Raw genomic sequence first — 18,356 nt, 5'->3', positions numbered from 1 at the left:
AAATAACATCACTATTGCTAGTGTTAAGTTTCAATGTGTCCAACTGTGGCTGATCAGACCAATACAAGCTTGGAATGCTCTACCACAGGTCGGGCACAAATAGTCCATGTGAATATTTGGTGCTGATTCCCTAAATTTGTATCTCACATTTCTTTTGAGCTAGTTTAATTCTGCTTTGCTCACAGAGCACAGTACCTTCTCTGGTCCTGTGCCAGTGTCTCCCATGTCACACAATCAATTCCAAAGTTCTTAAGAGAGACCTTGAAAGTGTCCTTGTATAGCTTTTTCTGATCACGTGACCACGTGAGCGCTTGTTCTGTCCAGGTTCTCCATAAAGGAGTCTTAGGCAAGCTGAATTATTTGGCATCTGAACAATGTGGTTAGCCAACCAACGGGTTACACTTTCACTCATGCCCAATTAGACCTTCCTCACTGACCTTGGTGAAGGAGTTACATACTCCTTGGACCCCACTGCTGTTTCCTGACTCTGCCTCTACTATTGTCACTACAACTTTACTTCCTTTGAGATTAATGTTGTATAAGTGCTGGAAAGGGTAGCAGGGGTAGTCATCCAGAAGGAGCCAAATCTCAGTGAGTCTCAGAAGACTCGAAGAGTCAGAAAAAAGATATGGGCAGAACTAGAATAATAAAATCAAAGCAAATCCAGCTGTGCTAAGAAAAACTTTTAACAGTATGAGCTTTCCACAAGTAGAATGGGCAACTTTGGAGAGTGGTGGATTCCCCCTTTCCCTGGAGGCATTCAAATAGAAGCTGGAGGACCACTTGGGAGGACATGCAGTGGATGGAATTTTTATCAAGATCCTAGCTGGATTCAATTGCCCTGATAGTATTTATTAAGTGCTGACTATGTGTCAAGCATTAGGAATAAATATACAAGGAGTGAAACAAATCCTTAATGGGGGAGAAAAGTACATGTAAAACCATAGACAGTATAATGTAGATTATATATATATATATATATATATATATAATATACATACATATATACATATATATATTATCTCAAAAGTAGTTTGGGCAGTTGGAAACAATTAGGACAGGTTTCATGCATAAGATGGTATTGGAGCTGCATCTTCAGGGATGAGGACTCTTGTCAGTCAGGGTAAGGATGGAATGGATGCAGGAATGTGGAATGGCCAGAGTAAAGACAAAGTCAGGAGATAGAAATGAGGGAGTGAAGAACAGAAGGCTAGTTTCAATGGTGCGTGTACAGGAAGGGGAAAGAATGTCCAATGAAGGGAATGATAGGTCAGAACCAGGTTGTGTGAGGTTTAAAAAACTAAACAAGATTTGGCATTTATTCAAGACAAAGGAAGCCACTAAAGTTGGTTAAGAGGAGTCACAGTTAGATCTGTGCTTAAAGAAAATTACTCTGGCAGCTGTGTGTGTAGAATGGACTGAAATGGTGAGACTTGAGGGAGACAGACCGATTAGAAGACTGTTCCACCGACTCTAACAAGATAAATCAGCATAAAAAATACTGATCCAAATACTATCTATTAAACACAACAACAGAAAAGGCTGCTAGGCCTACTAATAGTGATTTTTAAAAATTAGGTTTTTTCAAGAAGATTGTTAAAAGGCTGAAGAGCAATCAATGACGACGTCTAACTGCGTACATTACAGCCGACACAGGCCACCTCCACACCGCCTCCTTCTGAAACGCCCCTTCTCTATACTGAGTGGAAGGAGTGTTTCGTCATCAGTTCTCCCTGACTCAGACTGGTCACTGCAATCTGAGTTCAATTCAAAACAAATTACATGTTTACTAGCATCATTTTGATACAGATCTGTAATAAGTCAAGAGTGGCTATTCTTAACCTATCTGAAGACAGCTACTTAGCAAAATATCACTGCAGATGGCAACTGCAGCCATGAAACTTAAAACATGCCTGCTCCTTGGAAGGAAAGCTCTGGCAAACATGGATAGTATACTAAAAAGCAGAGACAACACCTTACTGACAAAGGTTCGTAGAGACAATGCTATGGTTTTTCCAATAGTAATATATGGCTGTGAGAGGTAGACTACAAGGAAAGCTGAGTGCTGTAGAATCAACACTTTCAAACTGTGATGCTAGAGAAGACTTTTGAGAGTCCCCTGGACAGCAAAGAAATCAAACCAGTCAACACAAATAAATAAATTCAGACTATTTATTGAAAGGACAAATATTGAAGCTGAAGTTTAAATACTTTAGCAACATAATGAAAAGACAGGATTCATTGGAAAAGACCGTAATATTTGGAAAGATTGAAGGCAAAAGGAGAAGGGGATAGAAAAGGACAAGATGAACAGATAGTGTCATGGATACAATAAACCTAAGCATGGAGAGACTTCAGGAGATAGGAATGGATAGAAAGGCATGGCATGCTATGGTCCATGGAGTCACAAAGAATCAAACAGGACTCAACAACAACTTAGCAAAAATCATTACCTCCTGGAAGACAGGATCTCAGGATTCCAATCAGGATATCTATTTTGAGAAAAAACATTAATGAACGTAATTATACTTTTATTATGATACTTTAAAATAAAATGCTATAGGAATACAGTAAATCTTTTTTCTTCAATTGCAATAAAAAACATGTACTGTTCCAAAACATCTCAGGTTTACAAGACTAATTTCCACTTTTTAAAAACAATTCAGTTGTGCTCCTGGTTAGGCATTCACCTGTAACTTATGACTGGATACATTCTCAGTTTAAAATAGATGTTCTTTTAGACACAAAGACTAAATAGAAGTTATAATTTAATTTTTTAAAGTAAAAATATTCCTACTGCAGAAATCACAAATTAAAATATGGAAAGAATTTTGGTAAGTCAACAGTAAGTCCATGTATCAAAGTGACATGCAAAATTTCAGAAAGGAGAAGATATTTAGTAATAGTGCAAAGGTATATGTGACAGGATAAAAAAAAATTTTACCTTATGCTGTAATTTAATACATATCTTTATAAAATATGTTATATATATGTTTTTAGAAAAAACGTGTTTAAATACTTTTCATAAAATTAGGTTCTTTAAAAGACCTCAAGTGCCACCTTGTATGTGGCTTGTATGTACTGATTTATATTGTTTTTTCCCATTAGAATATAAATTTCTGGAGAGCAGGGATATTTTTGTTTCATATCCCCTAGCATTTAGCACTACTTGAGGAATATGCTAAATGCTTAATAAGTGATTCCTGATTAAGTTCATTTTCTATATATAATCCCTTGTAGTCTCAAAATTTTTTAGGCAACAATGCAACTTTAACTAGTAGAAACAAAATCCATTAAGTTTACTACAAGGGTTATTCAATTTCCTTATAAGACTAATTTATGGAAGATACAGTGAAACTTTAGGTAATCAAGTAGTCTGGTGGGATCTCCTCTCTCACCTCTCATGACCCAGGGGAAAAAACTCTAGACCACTGCATAATGAACAACCAACCTCATTAGTAAAGGAAAGATTCCACCCCCTTGAAGAGTCTCCACAGAAAGCAGAAACACCCTCCAGTTTTCAAAGTTAGCTTAGAATCAATGTGTTTGAAGCATGAAATTAATGTGTTAAGGCCCAAACCTCAGCACAAAGGTTGTGACAGCAGCAATTGCAAATTAAAATAATGAACAGTGAACTTGGAGTTTGGAAGAGTTGAAATAGTCACTACCTATAGGACCTTGGGGAAGAACTTAACCTTTCCCAAACTTGGGAGGAAATTAAGATACCTATTGGGGGACTATGGACCTACATCGATGTGGGCCTGTGCAAGAAACCACCAGATATGGAATTGAGGACCTAGGCATATAAGTTCCTTTAATAATAAGGAGTATTTTCTTTTTATGGTACAATTAAAAAAAAAAAAACAATTTTTAGCAGTTCTGTGAAAGGTGCCAGATGATAAAACAGCTGCCCCAACTATTCATATTTTGTTGGCTAGGATGGAGCCTGAAAGTCAAATACGATACAAAATACAATTTTGACTTTAGGAACAGAGGAGAAGAACCAGTACATAATTTTCCTAGTTCACCCTAATGGAAGATTTACCCTTTTTTCTGATGACAGGTCCAGGTTTTTCTCATCAAGTCTATCCCAACACCCCCTAGTTCTAAGTATCTTCTGCCTCCTCAAATTACCTTTTATCTATGTAAATGATGACTGACCTCCCCCAATGGGGAGATACCAGGGGGCAATCAGGGAGAATTTTTATTTTTTTCTTTGTTTCCCTAGCACCCAATCTTTGCACATCAAGGGTACTTAATATATGACTAATGAATGAATCTTGAAACACATAAAGAAAAGCAAAAAAGGAACTCATTTATTCCAAAGTAGGCCCTTTCAAGAGAAACAAAGAAGAGACCAAAAAAGATTTACCTTAAAAATATCTGTGTACAGAGAGAAGGAACTCAGTGAGTTTGTGCCCTAAGAGTAGTAGCAAATAAGGCAAAAATCCCTAGACATTTTTCCATCAGTCAATTCAAAATATCCTTCCTACCATTAAAAAAGGATCAAATATTATGTATGTAAAGTAAATGAAAATGCCTTATGCATTTTCCAAAAAAGTTTCCGATTTAAAGTTACCAACAGGTATTCTAAATGTCTTTTATCTATCAAAGAAAAAATAAATTTCCTTACTGTTGACGTAATTGCCGGCAGCTCTCAATGTGGGCAGGTGTATTCTGATGCTGAATCCAATTCTATTAGAAAAGGAGGAAAAGTTCTGAAGTTAGAATATGCCATACCATGACATGTCCACCTTAATTATGAATCCTTAGGGTCAGAGTTGTTAAGGATTTTCTTAACTGTTTAAGCAACTAATCTGAACTCCAAAACTAAAATGCATAATTACAGGTAGCATATTAAAATTTATATTCGATAAACTTGACAAAGACCCAACTACATTCAACATCATCAACTTACTGATGCTGCTGGTAAGTAAACTACAACAAAAATTCTCTTTACCTTATTTCATTTCATAGGCAAGACTTCAAGAGTCTAAGATGTTCAAAAGAGAGCACTAAAAAAAATTTTTTTTAATAAAAGGAAAAAGAATAGTGTTCATTTTTGCCAAAAGAAAAAAGAAATGTCAGAGACCACCTATGGTTTAAAGAAAATGGTCTTTATGACATGTGGCGCCTCCAAATACATGTGCTTAATGGCTTACAGTATAAAACCCATACTTATCAAAATCTTATCATTCATGACAGGTATCCTTCCAAAAGAGGTCACCATGAGATCTACGCAAGGATATGATTTCATATACTCTAAAAATACAATTCAAGTTTTAAAGTTTGCTTTAAAGTTTGCTTTAAAATTTAAAATTATACCAAGTCATATATATTTATACATAATAAAATTAATTAAATATTGGGCATTACTAAATTATTAGGTGGTTGAAGAAATAAACACAAAGAACTTTGCCCTCAAAACAACAAATGCAACCCATTAACTCCTGAAGCACACAAATAGCCAGTACAATTCTTGAAGTGAACCAGACGTGAACCACCTGAAAACAAAACATACAGTTTAATGCTGTTTTGTTTTTCTAACATGAACCAGAAAACTCTCATATAGTGAGCCCCACAAAAAGAAAGAGTACACAATTCCCTTGTTTCAAATACTAGTTTACAGCTAACATCCCAGCTGAGGATCCACAGGTAAAACCATCAAATTGCTACTAACTGCAGGATCTGCCTTAGGGCAGAAAGAGGCAAAGCTACTCCATAGATGGTGCCTCTGAAGCAGCAAGCAGTCATTTAGGTATATAACCAGAGTGACTTTTAAAGACTTCCCCCCCATCCCCACAGGAAATAGTGACTGGCAACTAAAATGGGGAAATTCTGACAAACTTCTTGCCAATAGAAAGCCAAAAGAGGGCAACAGTAGCAGTACCTACAAGTTGACTGTGCTTCCTCTTGTGTTTTGGGTAAGAAATATCCAACAACGGCATCTACATTATCAGAATGTCCAAAAGGCAATTATCTCAGATATAAAAGGAAATTTCCTGTACCTATCTGGGGCGATAGGCTGCAAAAAGACACACAATAGAATTGTTTATGAGTCATCTAATGGTCTCAAACCTTCTCTTTACTCCCTCCCTAAATTTTCTAAATTTGACCAACTTAAACTGAATTACTTTTGCACTGACAGACTGTCCTTAACATCACAAGATCAGCCCTTTCAATTTAAAGCTTTAAAGGACCCAAGAGGTCATCTAGTACAATCCCATTTTACAGGTGAGGAAACATAGGCCCAGAACAGTTAAAGGACTTACCTACATAGATGGGATCTGAATGTAAATCAGTTCCCAATCAAGCAGTCTCTCTTACAGAATAAAAGTCTACCTGTTAACTACTGACCAAACACAGAATAGCTTTTTTACGTTCCATTTCTCTGTCCAAGTTATATTTTTCTTGCCTTTCCTAAAAAGACAATTTATAACACAGAGACACACTTATATTTATAATAGAAGCTCCTGATGCTACTTAAAAAGTGTATTTTTTCCTGAGTTAAAAGTGTTTAAACATTCTGCCATGTGAAAATTTTACAACAGTGTAACTGCCCAATGATTAGAAAGAGGCAATTTTGTAATCCTGCATGAGGACAAATTTAATGCTAAAGAAACATGAGAGGGTAAATAAAGTTCTATCTTTAAATAGAAAGAAGTAAACATAAAACTAGAAGAGACCTTAAAGGTCATCTAATTCAACTCTTCCACCCAAGCTGACTGCTCAAACAACATCCCTGATCAGACTCTGCTTGAACACTTTCAATGACAGAGAAGCTAGATTTCAAAGCAACAAATTCCAATTTGGATTATCTCTAATAGAAGACACTATCTTACATCAAGCTGAATGAAATCTACTTCCTTGAACTATGTATTAAAAATCACCCAAAAGTATAAATGAAATGTGTGTATATATAAAAGTCAATCCTTGAATACACACTTTTTTTTGTATATGAGAATCTGGCATTGAGTTCCCTCATATACTCTTATTTTCCCCTCATAATCCCTATTATAACAATCCTCTAGTATCTCCAGGCTCAGAAGATAAAAGACCATATGGACATTTTTTTCCTAAACAGACTGAGACAGAGACCCTGTTTCTAAAAGGGTTAAAACTAAAAGAATATGGGGAACCCAGAGACATTTGCCTCTACAGTGGTCATCTTGGGTCAACTGCCCTAGCTCCAGAAATGAGCACTAGAGGCCGATCCTTAGTAAATAAAGAATGTGGTTAAGGGAAGAGAAGATTAGGTTTTAGACAAAATGAGAATAAGATGGTAGGAAGACTCACACCCTGGACATGGGCAAAAATCCAAAGATTTCAAAAACAAAGGTTAAGGTACAAGCCAAAAATATCCTTTAACAAAAAACCTGGTCCTGTAGGAAGGATTTTTTCCCCCTCATATTTTGAGCCCAAGGATTTAGACTGCAAATTACAAAAGATTTTAGCAGAATATAGTGTACACAAGCATATCGGAATAAACAAGCTACAAAAGAAATTCATCCTGAACTCCACATATTTATTGTGAAAGAGTATACCACATTACATCACTGAAAAATCCTACTTCCAGATACTCTTCAAAACTTCTATAAAATTTTACTATGTGATAGCTACACTAACCATTAAGTATCTAAACCTGATAAATCCGCATTTATATTTCTCCATATTCTGTCTTCATTTTATAGTCTCTAAAAATATATGCTACACATGTAAAAAACGTCTCAGTAAATTCATAATTCCATTTATCAAGAGGCAATGTTATAACCTAGCTTTGCTGAACTTCCCAGAGGAAAATCTAAACCAAAGGTTCTTAGTGTGGGACCTGTAAAGTTTTTTTTTTTAATATTCGGATAACTGTATTTCAATATTTGTTTCCTTTGACTGCCAAAGGAGTCTGTAATACAAAAGAGGCTAAGAATCCCTTAACTAGACAACATAAAATATGTCAATAAAAATATATATACATATATGTATATATGTATATAATTTTTAAAAGAGGCAATATATACCCAATGAGTGTTAAGGGACAGAAATAATGCTTATCTTAGTTCTGACATAAATTTTGTCATCTTAGAAAGTTAATTTGTTTAGAGTCTTTCATTTCCTCATCTCTAAGTATTAAAAGATATCTGGCCCATGTTTCCCAGTCAGAACACACTTAAATCAGCATTAAATGTCACTGGCCCCAAACACATAGGTATGTGCAAAGCTGCTGAGGATCCCCAAAGGACGTACCAAAGATAAATGCAACATTATCAACTTTTCACATGATTCATAGGGTTAAGTTCTCATGCAAGCAGAGAAATACTTTAATCTTATTCAGATAATTTGTGTTAAAATCTCCAAAAGCTTATAGTTTACATAAAGATCATATTTAATTGCCTATCAGTTTCTTAATTCCCAATAAATACCAGAACACATCAGAATGTAGAATAAAATTTACTCAGACGCTGAGAATTATACAGTGATCTTTAGAAACCACTCACCTTCAAATGACTACACTCTACGTTACATAGAGAACACATATGTGGAAATATTCTTGGAGATGCAGCATAATAATCATTCATCATAGAAGGAGTTGGAAGTCTCTTCATCTTCTGGGCACCTGCCTGTGAAAACTTGGGCAGCCAAGATGCTTTCACAATTCCAAATGGAGACTGAATAGGAGCATCAGGTTCTGACGAGTAATTTTTTTTCCCACCTCCAGATCCAATATGCATGTTAGATGAATTAATCACAGGTTCATGTGAAATCCTCTCCTGCTGGCTTACAGGTGTAATTAACTCAGTTGAAAAGGACTGCTGGTTCATAGGAGGTGGTATCAGAGATTGGCTCATTGAAGAAATAAGTGACTGGCTCATTGCTTGACTAATAGATTGGCTCACAGAGTTCACTGGTTCAAGGACTGACTGTCCTGTCATGTTTAAATTTGACATCTTGTTTGCACTATCAACTGGGAAAAACGACTGATTACTGGAGGACTCACTTTGGAAACCCATCTGTCTGATCAAATCTTCAACTGGAAACATTGAATTACAAATCACATTTGGAGCAGACACAGAAATATTCTGCTGGGACTGAAATTCATTCTTATTTTCTTCCGTAGGTTCTTCAGGGTCATAAATTCGTACTTCCAATGGATCTTCTGTGTAACCATATTTACTGGCATGTCCATAATCAATCACATTACTTGAAACTGTCTCACCACCAAGAGTTTCTTTACCACTTCTCTGTGAAGGTAAATTAGGTAACCAGCGCCCCATTTTACGCATTCTTATATCCCTTAGTATCAATGGCATATTTTCTGGAGTTAGCTGTTCATCTGGATATCGACTGAGCTCCTCTAGGTCTTCATTGGATAATCCAAAGCTTGCTAAAATACTTGATGCACTTTCTTTCGTGTATCGACTATGCACTTTTGGACTCTGGTCTGTAATGTGTGTTGCAGAACCACGTTTCAGTCCTGCTGTTCCAGATGGACGAGGACTATCATCCCACTGACCAACATGAGGTTTCCCCTTCTTTTGTTGGGCTTCATGAAAATCCATTTTTTCTTTGGCCAATCTTGGGTCAGTTCGGTGTTGCATCATCTGAACATTTGTCCTATGGGGGCCCATGCTCTGGTAAGACTCATGGCCCCCAAATCTTTGCCCAATTCCATGGGGTCTTCCTGATGGGTGTAATCTTGGGATACCCATTGTTTCAGTTCTCATATATCCTCCATGAGGCTTCATCCCAGAAGGGTTAGGTGCTTGTGGCCTTTGACCTGGAAAGTGTCCTCGAGGATTAAACCTGGGTCTCGACATGGCTATTTTCAAGAATGACTGATTTAATAAAGAATAAGGTGATGCTGAACCATGTGAAGCAACTGCATTCAGCTGTTGTAGAGCCAACTGTGTCTTAATCTGAGCAAACTGCAAAGGAGATGGGCCCAACAGAAGTGGGTTTGCAATGCCCAGGTTCAAGGAATTCACAAGTGGTGCGAAATTTTCCAAGAATAACACAAAGCTGAAAGTTAAAACACAAATATTAGATCATTTTAACTCTATTTTATGAAGTGGATTCTATAGCCAGTGAAAAACATTATGAAATGTTAAATCATGAAATCAAGCTAAATTTCAAATGCTTTTACAATAAAAGCTTCAGGAGAAAAATTTTAAAAATCACAACAATCCCAGGATTTTCTTTCTTGTTCTTAAAAAACACAAATACTCTGACAGTGGTAATTGGACATTTCCCCCATCTTCTCCAGAGTAGTAAAAAGAGCTGTCCAAGGTGCTGGGCAATGACTTCCACAATGCTTAAAACTGTTTAATTTTTTTTTCCAAAAATGATTTTGGGATTTCAGGCTGTTGTAATGTTACAAAAATACATAGGCAAAAAAAGTTGGACACTTGAGATTAATAAACTACTAAGAATTTTAAATTCTCAATAAGATAGCAGAAGAGTAAAACTTAACATTTTAAGAGACATATCAAACACTGTAAGAGCCATATCACAAGTCATCCTTTTTAGAAGCAAGTAAACTAGTTCAGTACCTATTCTTATACAATATAAAGTGGCAATACAACTATAGGGTTTTCTTTTGGCAACAATTTAACTTGACTAGAGAACCAACACCCACAAATACATATACTGGAACCTCTATAATACTCAATTGTGCATTAACAATGAATTCTGGGTTTATATACTAACTGGTTTGGTTTTTTTTTTTGCCTTTTATAAGTTGGCATAACCTTCTTGGAAACTCTCCAAAGAGAGAAGATATGGACAACCAGAATGTATAACACTTGAGTGTTATATACAACACAAATACTCCTCAAAGTTGCATTAAGGGGAAGAGCATGGCTGCCCTTCCCCCACCTCAAGCAGGAGCCACCTGACCCAGCACGTGGCTGACAATATTAGGCTCCAAAGAGCCTCTAGCCAACTCTTCCTTATGCCTGACACCAAAGCATGGGTGGCCAAGGACAGATAATGCCTTTGTGCCTGCCTCCATGTCATGTGCTCTCTACTACAAGTCAGTGTATTCAGTTACCATCTTTTAGCTCATGCTACAAATTTAGCCATACCTCCCATATCTTTATGCATGTTATCCTGTAAATTGGAGAAAATTAAACTAGTTAATCCATTCTTCTACAATCCAACCTAAATATAGTCACCTAGCTAATCTTCCATGATAACATTTTCATCATATCACCAGCCTATTCAAATTCTTTAATGACTCCCCACTGTCTATGAGACTCAAGTCCAAATTCTTTATGGAGGATTTCAAGGCCTTTCACAAACTTCTTCACTCTACTACTTCAACCTGATCACCCATTTATTCCCTACTCAAACCCTAGACTGTAACTAGACTGGTCTATTTCCAGTCTTTAGCTCTATCGCACCTTGTACAGAAAAAGCAGAAATCAATATGATTTTCTTTTCTTTTTAAAAAAAGGATCTAAGGTTTCAACAAACAAGCAATAGATTTTGGGGTACAAAGGGACTCTGAAATTATACAACATTTATTGTAAGGCAAGCCCTGAATATGAAATGTGATTTAGTCATTTTAGTCCAAATGATCAGCAAAAAAGTCAGGGTCTTGAATCTTGTCTGTGCTCAATACATCCCTCTGTTCTCTGGGAGAAGACACATAAAACTCCTCCTGGGACTTACTAAGGCTGGTCTGGCAATGTTCAGCCCTAGTCCTTTTCTTAACACCTCCTGTTCCTCCATGAGCAACAGCTGAGACTGTCCACTTTCCTATATCTACTCCACAACTCCTATATGTGTATTTTTATGCAGTTTTTCAACATGTTTTTTTTTTAGTTCCATCCATACCTCAAACATCTCCTATAAGCTTATTTCTCTGAATAATTCCTACATGTTTGCTGCTGGTCATGAATTTTTTTACAAAAAGTATACTGGAATGAAACTACTACAGTGTTTATTATATGTTCTTAATTGTCTGTTCAGCTATCCACAGATTATCTGTCCAGAAACTGGAATGGGTACTAGCCCTGTGTAAGTAAGTGCTTAATACACGCTTTTTGAAATGAAAGCAAAGGTCTTTTACTAGTTTTTACTGGCTCAGTATGTACTCTTAATCACCATAATCCTCTCTGTGCCACTCGATTTGGAGAGTATTCCTTTTTTTGTCATTTGAAAATAAAGCTGATTACTGTTCAAGTATCTTTAACAAATTAGAAAATGTTTACATTTATATATTTCAAATAATAGCACTTAATTTGAAATTCACAGTGTGCATACTGGTCACTTGGAAACCTTTTCTCCATTGATTTAACATAGGTAGGCTCCTCCCACACCAACCCCTACTTGACACTTTCTTCTCTCTTCTTTACTTACATATACTTCTTTAGATCTAAATTCTCCCTCCCCAGGCTAAAACAATAAAGCTATTTCAGAATATGTGAAAAATTGTTTTCCAAAAATAAGGTTGAAAATGTACTGTCTCAAAACAAAAATAAATTTAGGAGTTACAATATCCCTAAAATTTCCCCTTTTCATTTTTCTTGGGCCAGGTGGTTTGTAATCTTTTTTTTTTTTATTTTAAATAAAAGTTTGTTTCATTCTCCTGAAACTCAAGTTCAAGAATGATCCTTACAATTAACGTCAAAGTATGGCTAGGGCTTGGACCTATGATCATTGGTATAGTGAACTACTGCTTAAGGAAACTTTCTATACCAAGCCCAAGTGACAGGTCATTTCTCTGTTTCTTATATTATCAATGTTGCTGAGATGACTGAGAACACTAAATTAACTTGCCCAGCTGAAGGTGGAACATAAAAATATCCTTTGCAATGCTGCAAAGAATAGTATCAAATTTTGGGATAAAATCTCCTCAATGTGAAACAAAAGACAGAAAAAGCATTCCCTTTAAATACTTTGATTTCAACAGTCTTCATATCTCTCAAGGGAGTATTTGTGCTTCGGCCTGCACAAAACATGAAGCTAAACATTTTTAAGCACTATGCTACAAAGGGAAATTACAAGGTTTAGATAACAGAAGGTCCCTGGCCTCCTATAGTTTCAACATCTATTTGGGGGATTAGACATCCAAACAGAGAGCTACATTTAAGATATAAATAAGACTATAAATTGCAAAATGAGGTGTTATCTGAAGCCTGAAAAAGACCAGAAAAGGCTGATGTGGCATTTCAGTTGGAGTTGAAAGGATAAGGAATCCCTTTAAACAGTCCCTTCTAGCCAACTCCCAAGTTGTGTAGCAGAATTACAAACAAAATGTCAATGTTCTTGAACAAGTCTGTCAAAGTATGTTTTTCATTTACTGCCATTATATAGTGTTGGTGTGGCCTTTCTGAAATTCACTTAAATAGGTTAAATTTGATACTTTCTCAACCTGTCTTTCAGGTTCTTCAACTATTTTGTGTTCAAATATTAACCAATCAATAAGCATTTAGTAAACATTACTGTATTTCAAGACTGTGCTAAAACATGGTTGTTTTCTCATTGTGTAACACACAGTCCAACTTCACTCACTGTAGCTAAATTTCCAAACTATTTAAGTGCAGAAATAATAATCAAGAGAACGTAAGTGCCAATACAGTTGGTTTTAAATAGCACTCAACTCTGTAGCTACCTTGCTGGACAAGTTATATATTGAAAAAAAAATTACACAAAATAAAATTAACTCAATAGCTTCTATGAATCACAAGTAGAAAGTTACACAAAGGTAGGAAAAATAATAATAATAGCTAACATTTACATAGCTCTTTATGGTTTGCAAAGGAATATATTCTCTCATTGGGTTCTCACAACAATCCTGTAAAATAAGTGCAAATGGGGGAACTGAGGTTAAAAGAGGTTATTTGACTTGTCAATTACAAAACCATTATGGAACAGGCAAACACAGGCATTCCTGACTCCAAGTTCAATATGACTTACTGTACCAGTGGTGGTAAACTCTGATAGAAAGGGAGGCCACTTAATCAATCTATAGGTACAGAAAATGTAGTATTAACTATGCTTTATTGTAATTTTATTCATTTTGTCAAATATTTCTCAATTACATTTTAATCTAGCTCAGCCTGCAGATGGGCCATGTGTTTGATATCTCTATGGTATATTACCACCTAAAATTATATATATATATATAAGCCATCACCAACTTTTTGAGTATCATTTTTAAGTTGGTTCCTATTAAAAAAAAAAAAAGGAAAACTGGGGGGGGGGGGTTTCCAAAGTATAACAACATAAATCTATAATCATAATTAGAAAAAAAATCAGGCTTATGTAAATCCAGAGAAGGATGACATTTTACATATTTATGAATGCAACATCACACACCTGGGTAATCAATCACCGAGGTAAAAATCTGGTTATTTATGCTCTAGACTTCAGACAATGAGTAGTTATTTGGAAATTATGCAGAAATCAGGCTCTAGGTCAAAAGAATTTTCTGAGGGCTTAATGCTTTACACTTAAAATGCTTTACTTTATCCATATTTTGGTAGAAATGTTCTGAAAACCTAGTCCTTACCCAATACTCTCCCCTATGCAAATCTTCTACTTCAGCCAGACTTTCTATTCGTTAGTCAGATATTTTCACAATAATACACTTCTGTGCCTTTTCTGCACTATCTTCCTTTTCCATAAATGTCTATCCCTGCCCCTTCCTTCAGCTCAACTCGTCTTCCTAACCTGCCTGGTGATGGCTGCTTCCACTGAGCAACATTCTTAAACATTTAATGCTAATCATAATCAAAGCTGGGGTGACCCAAAGAATAATGAAGAGGCCTATGCCTCATATGGTGGGCATAAGAAAGCTGCAACTTACTACCAATAATTATGGGTACAGAATTTAGCATACATCAGACTAAATCTGTCAGACACTATCATGTGAGTTGGTTTTACTTTACTATTCTTGTTATAAATGAAGACTCACTATGTGTGCTTTTGGGGGGGGGGAGGCTAATATCCAGAAATTATTGTGATGCAAAAACAAAAAGAATAAAAAAACTTATGTTGTCATAAACAAGCAGTCTTCAACAGTACTTTCTAACCTACTGGGAAACAAAATTTTTCTTAGTCATTTAGAATTGACAACAAATTTTCTGTCATGACCTCTAGTAATAGGGATTTCCATTCCATCTTCTTCAGACTGCCCTCTCTATCATCCTACTGCCCACACACATGAATACATCTCCTCCATCCATGATCTAGCCATCCCGGCTAGTCACATATCTCCCTTTTTAGGGCTAAGCTCCTTGAAAAAGCTGTGCCTCTCTCGCCTCTTAATTCTTCAGTCAGGCTCCCCAAAGTTACCTATGACCTCTACCACTGCCATATTTTACGGATGTTTCTCAATCTTTATGCTTTTTTTTTAAAGCAATCGGGGTTAAGTAACTTGCTCAAGGTTACACCACCAGTTATTTCTGGGTGTGGTGCTAAGTGTCTGAGCCCGGGATTCGATCTCCAGGTCATCGCGACTCTGGGGCCGGTGTTCTTACTCGCTGAGCCACCTGGCCGCCCCTGTCTTAATGCTTCTTAACGTCTCTACAGCTGTTGACTTGGTTAAGATCACCCTCTTTTGACACTCCTCACTTTTCTCTAGGGTTTCAGGTCATTATTCTTTCCTGTTTTTCCTCCTACCTTTGGATCTTTGTGTTCTAAACATGGATGTCTCCAAAAACTCCTTCTTGTGCCCTGTCCCCTCTTCTCCCTCTATACTACTTACAAATTCATTTGGTGATCTCATTAGTTCTCATGGATTCAATTATCATCTCTATGCTGATAATTCTCAGCAATTTGTCCAGCCCGAACCTCTCTCTCTCCTAACCTGCAGCAGGTTCCCAATTCCAAGTGCCCACGGGACATCTCAAAATGGACGTCCTATAAATGTTTTAACGTGTCCAAACCTCCGATCATTATGGTTCCCCTCCACAACCTCCTTTCTTCCTAACTTGTCAATTACTGCTGGGGGCACCACCATCCTCCCAGTCCCCCAGATTTACAACCTATATGTCACACTGAGCTCCTTATTCTCTCTCCCCACATCCAGTATGTTGCCAAGTCCTGCCAATTTTACCTTCATAACATTTCCTGTATATGCCCAATTCCTGACACTGCCAACACCCTGGTGCAGGCCCTGATCACCTTACACCCATAACATTTCAAAAGTCTGATCGTTCATTTCTCTCCCTCAAGCCTCTCTCTACTCTAGTCCCTCCCACATTTGTCTGTCAAAGTGATCTTCCTAAAGCACAAGTCTGACCACGTCACTCTCCACCCCCACTCCCAAATAAAATCCACAGGCTCCCTAAATAAAAGCCTTTGTTTGCTGCTCAAAGGTCTTCCTAACCTGCTCCCTACCTTTCTAGTGTTCTTATACCTTACACACTCCCATGTACTCCAGTACAGGGACACTGACCTCCTGGTTCTTTTCCATTTTCTGGCTGTCCCCTATGCCTAGGTCTCTCCTTTCTTTCTGCCTCCCAACTTCCTTCAAGCTCCCAGGTAAAATCCCATTTTGTCCAAGAAGCCTGTCCCAAACCCCCTCAATGCTGGGTGCTGCACACATCTTGTTTGCACTGAATGCTTCGTCTCCTATCAGCCCCAAGAGGGGGGGCTGTCTCTTTTGCCTTTCTTTATAGCCTAACACACAGGAAGCACCTAATGAATGTTTAATAATAAATAATAACACTCAAAAAATAGGTGTCTATAAACAAGCTTTCAGACTCTGCAAACCATGTTAGAGCCTAAACATTTTTATGGGTTGCAGAGTGTGAAAAGGTAGATAAATTTTATGAAGTCAGTTGAGACTCTTCATGTTAAATGAATATAAACTCCATAAAACTGCTGCCATAGGAAAATCTATTCCTAATTCCACCTCAGAACAGAAGGCGGCAAAACAGTGATATTTCCTTGGCCCATTCATGCTTAAAGGAAAGCAGAAGGGAATATAAGCTTATATACATTGATAACATCGGTTACAAAACAGTAGCTACATTAGGGTCTATTGCTTCCTGTGAATTCTGAATCAGGGAACAAAGCAGAAAACAGGAAGTTCAGGGGCTGTAATACACCATCATTTTTAAATCTGGAAGGGTCAAATCCCATAAATATTATTCTTTTTATAGGCATGTCATTTCAACAACTACCTAACATGCCGTTTAAGGACAATTCCGTATACTTCTTTAAGGCTTAAAGCAAGTCTAAAACAAGAGTAGAAACTGAACATAAAAATGTCTTGAGAATGACGGTGGCCAACTCTCAGAATCTCTTAGGAAATCAAGAACAGAACTTCAACTCTAAAACCAATCTCTGCATCTGAAACATCCCCATGTTGAATGAACTATGTGGTCTGCCTCCTACACTATGGTAAATGGAAAAAGTTCCAGTCATGGCTAAGTTTTACATTAGATCTGCAATCGTGCACAGAACAAAAACAATTACAATTCAGCGAAGTTCATTATGAAAATGTTTAATGGGAACCTGCTTTACATATAGCCCTTCAAGATTTGCCAGGTGCTTCCTATGTTAATTCATCTGATTGTTCCAATAATTCTGCAAGGTGGGCCAATCCCCACTTTACAGAAGAGAACACTGAGTCTAGGACAGGTTAAGTGACTTTGCCCTTAGTCACACACCTACTAAATGTCTGAAGCAGGATTCAAACTCTATTCTACTTGATGCCAAGTTCTGCACTCTATTCACTGTACCATCTTGCTCCATATTTTCTTGACTCTTCCTTTACCAGTGGATATTCCACACTACAAATATATTTCAAGCCCATGGTCAAATTGGTCAGGGACAGGTTGGTTTAATCCAGATTTTCAGATAACAGAAGTCATGTGGCACAGTGCAAAATGCTGGATGAGCTTAGAAACAGAAGAAACAGGTTTGAGTCCTACCTCAGACACTTACTGGGTCAGGCAAGCCATGTGACTACTCAGGGCCTCCAATTCCTTATCTCTGAAGCACAGATAAAAAATATTTCCACTAGTATCTCACACTTTAAATCACAGAGTTGCGATTAAAGTAGTTTATAAACCTTAAATCATAACATAAATATGAATTATTATAAAGTTTTAGCCCCGCCCCAAGAAAAAATAATCCTGAACCCATCAACCTTAAACAAGGGTTTTAGAAGTTTTATTAGGAAATGGAGTTATAGTAGCAAACACAAAGGAACTGCCTTTCTGGGTTTAACAGGGCCACCCTAACTTTTATTGGGAGCCTTCTGTGAGACAATTAAGAGCTTCCTATTATCCCATTCTTGGAATTGTGGAAGAAATACATTTGATCTTCAGTTTATCAGTAACCTGGGCTTAGGTAACTAGTAAGACCCCAGAAATATTCCATAATGGTAGAGACAATGTTGT

At 36.9% G+C, this 18,356-nt stretch overlaps 1 protein-coding gene across 7 annotated transcripts in view; it reads right to left on the bottom strand.

Annotated features, from left to right (window-relative positions):
* Positions 1–18,356, bottom strand: part of ZNF638 (zinc finger protein 638) — a 155,889-nt gene that overhangs the window by 63,139 nt on the left and 74,394 nt on the right. For 6 of the 7 annotated variants that reach the window (XM_069066424.1, XM_069066397.1, XM_069066405.1 and 3 more), the window contains exons 2-4: positions 8,493–10,014; positions 4,634–4,695; positions 2,454–2,492 (exon numbers count right to left, since the gene is read on the bottom strand). In XM_069066424.1, the coding sequence (XP_068922525.1) occupies positions 2,454–2,492; positions 4,634–4,695; positions 8,493–9,812 (1,421 nt within the window). In that variant the 5' untranslated portion in view covers positions 9,813–10,014. The remainder of the gene's footprint in view (positions 1–2,453; positions 2,493–4,633; positions 4,696–8,492; positions 10,015–18,356) is intronic. The other variant, XM_069066454.1, reaches the window with a different exon arrangement.

The sequence above is a fragment of the Petaurus breviceps genome, unplaced genomic scaffold (genome assembly GCF_028583685.1).
Source record: "Petaurus breviceps papuanus isolate PSGF00001 unplaced genomic scaffold, PetGlider_PUasm1.0 139, whole genome shotgun sequence".
In the NCBI taxonomy this organism is placed as follows: domain Eukaryota; kingdom Metazoa; phylum Chordata; class Mammalia; order Diprotodontia; family Petauridae; genus Petaurus; species Petaurus breviceps.
This window is presented reverse-complemented; position numbering and strand designations above follow the sequence as displayed.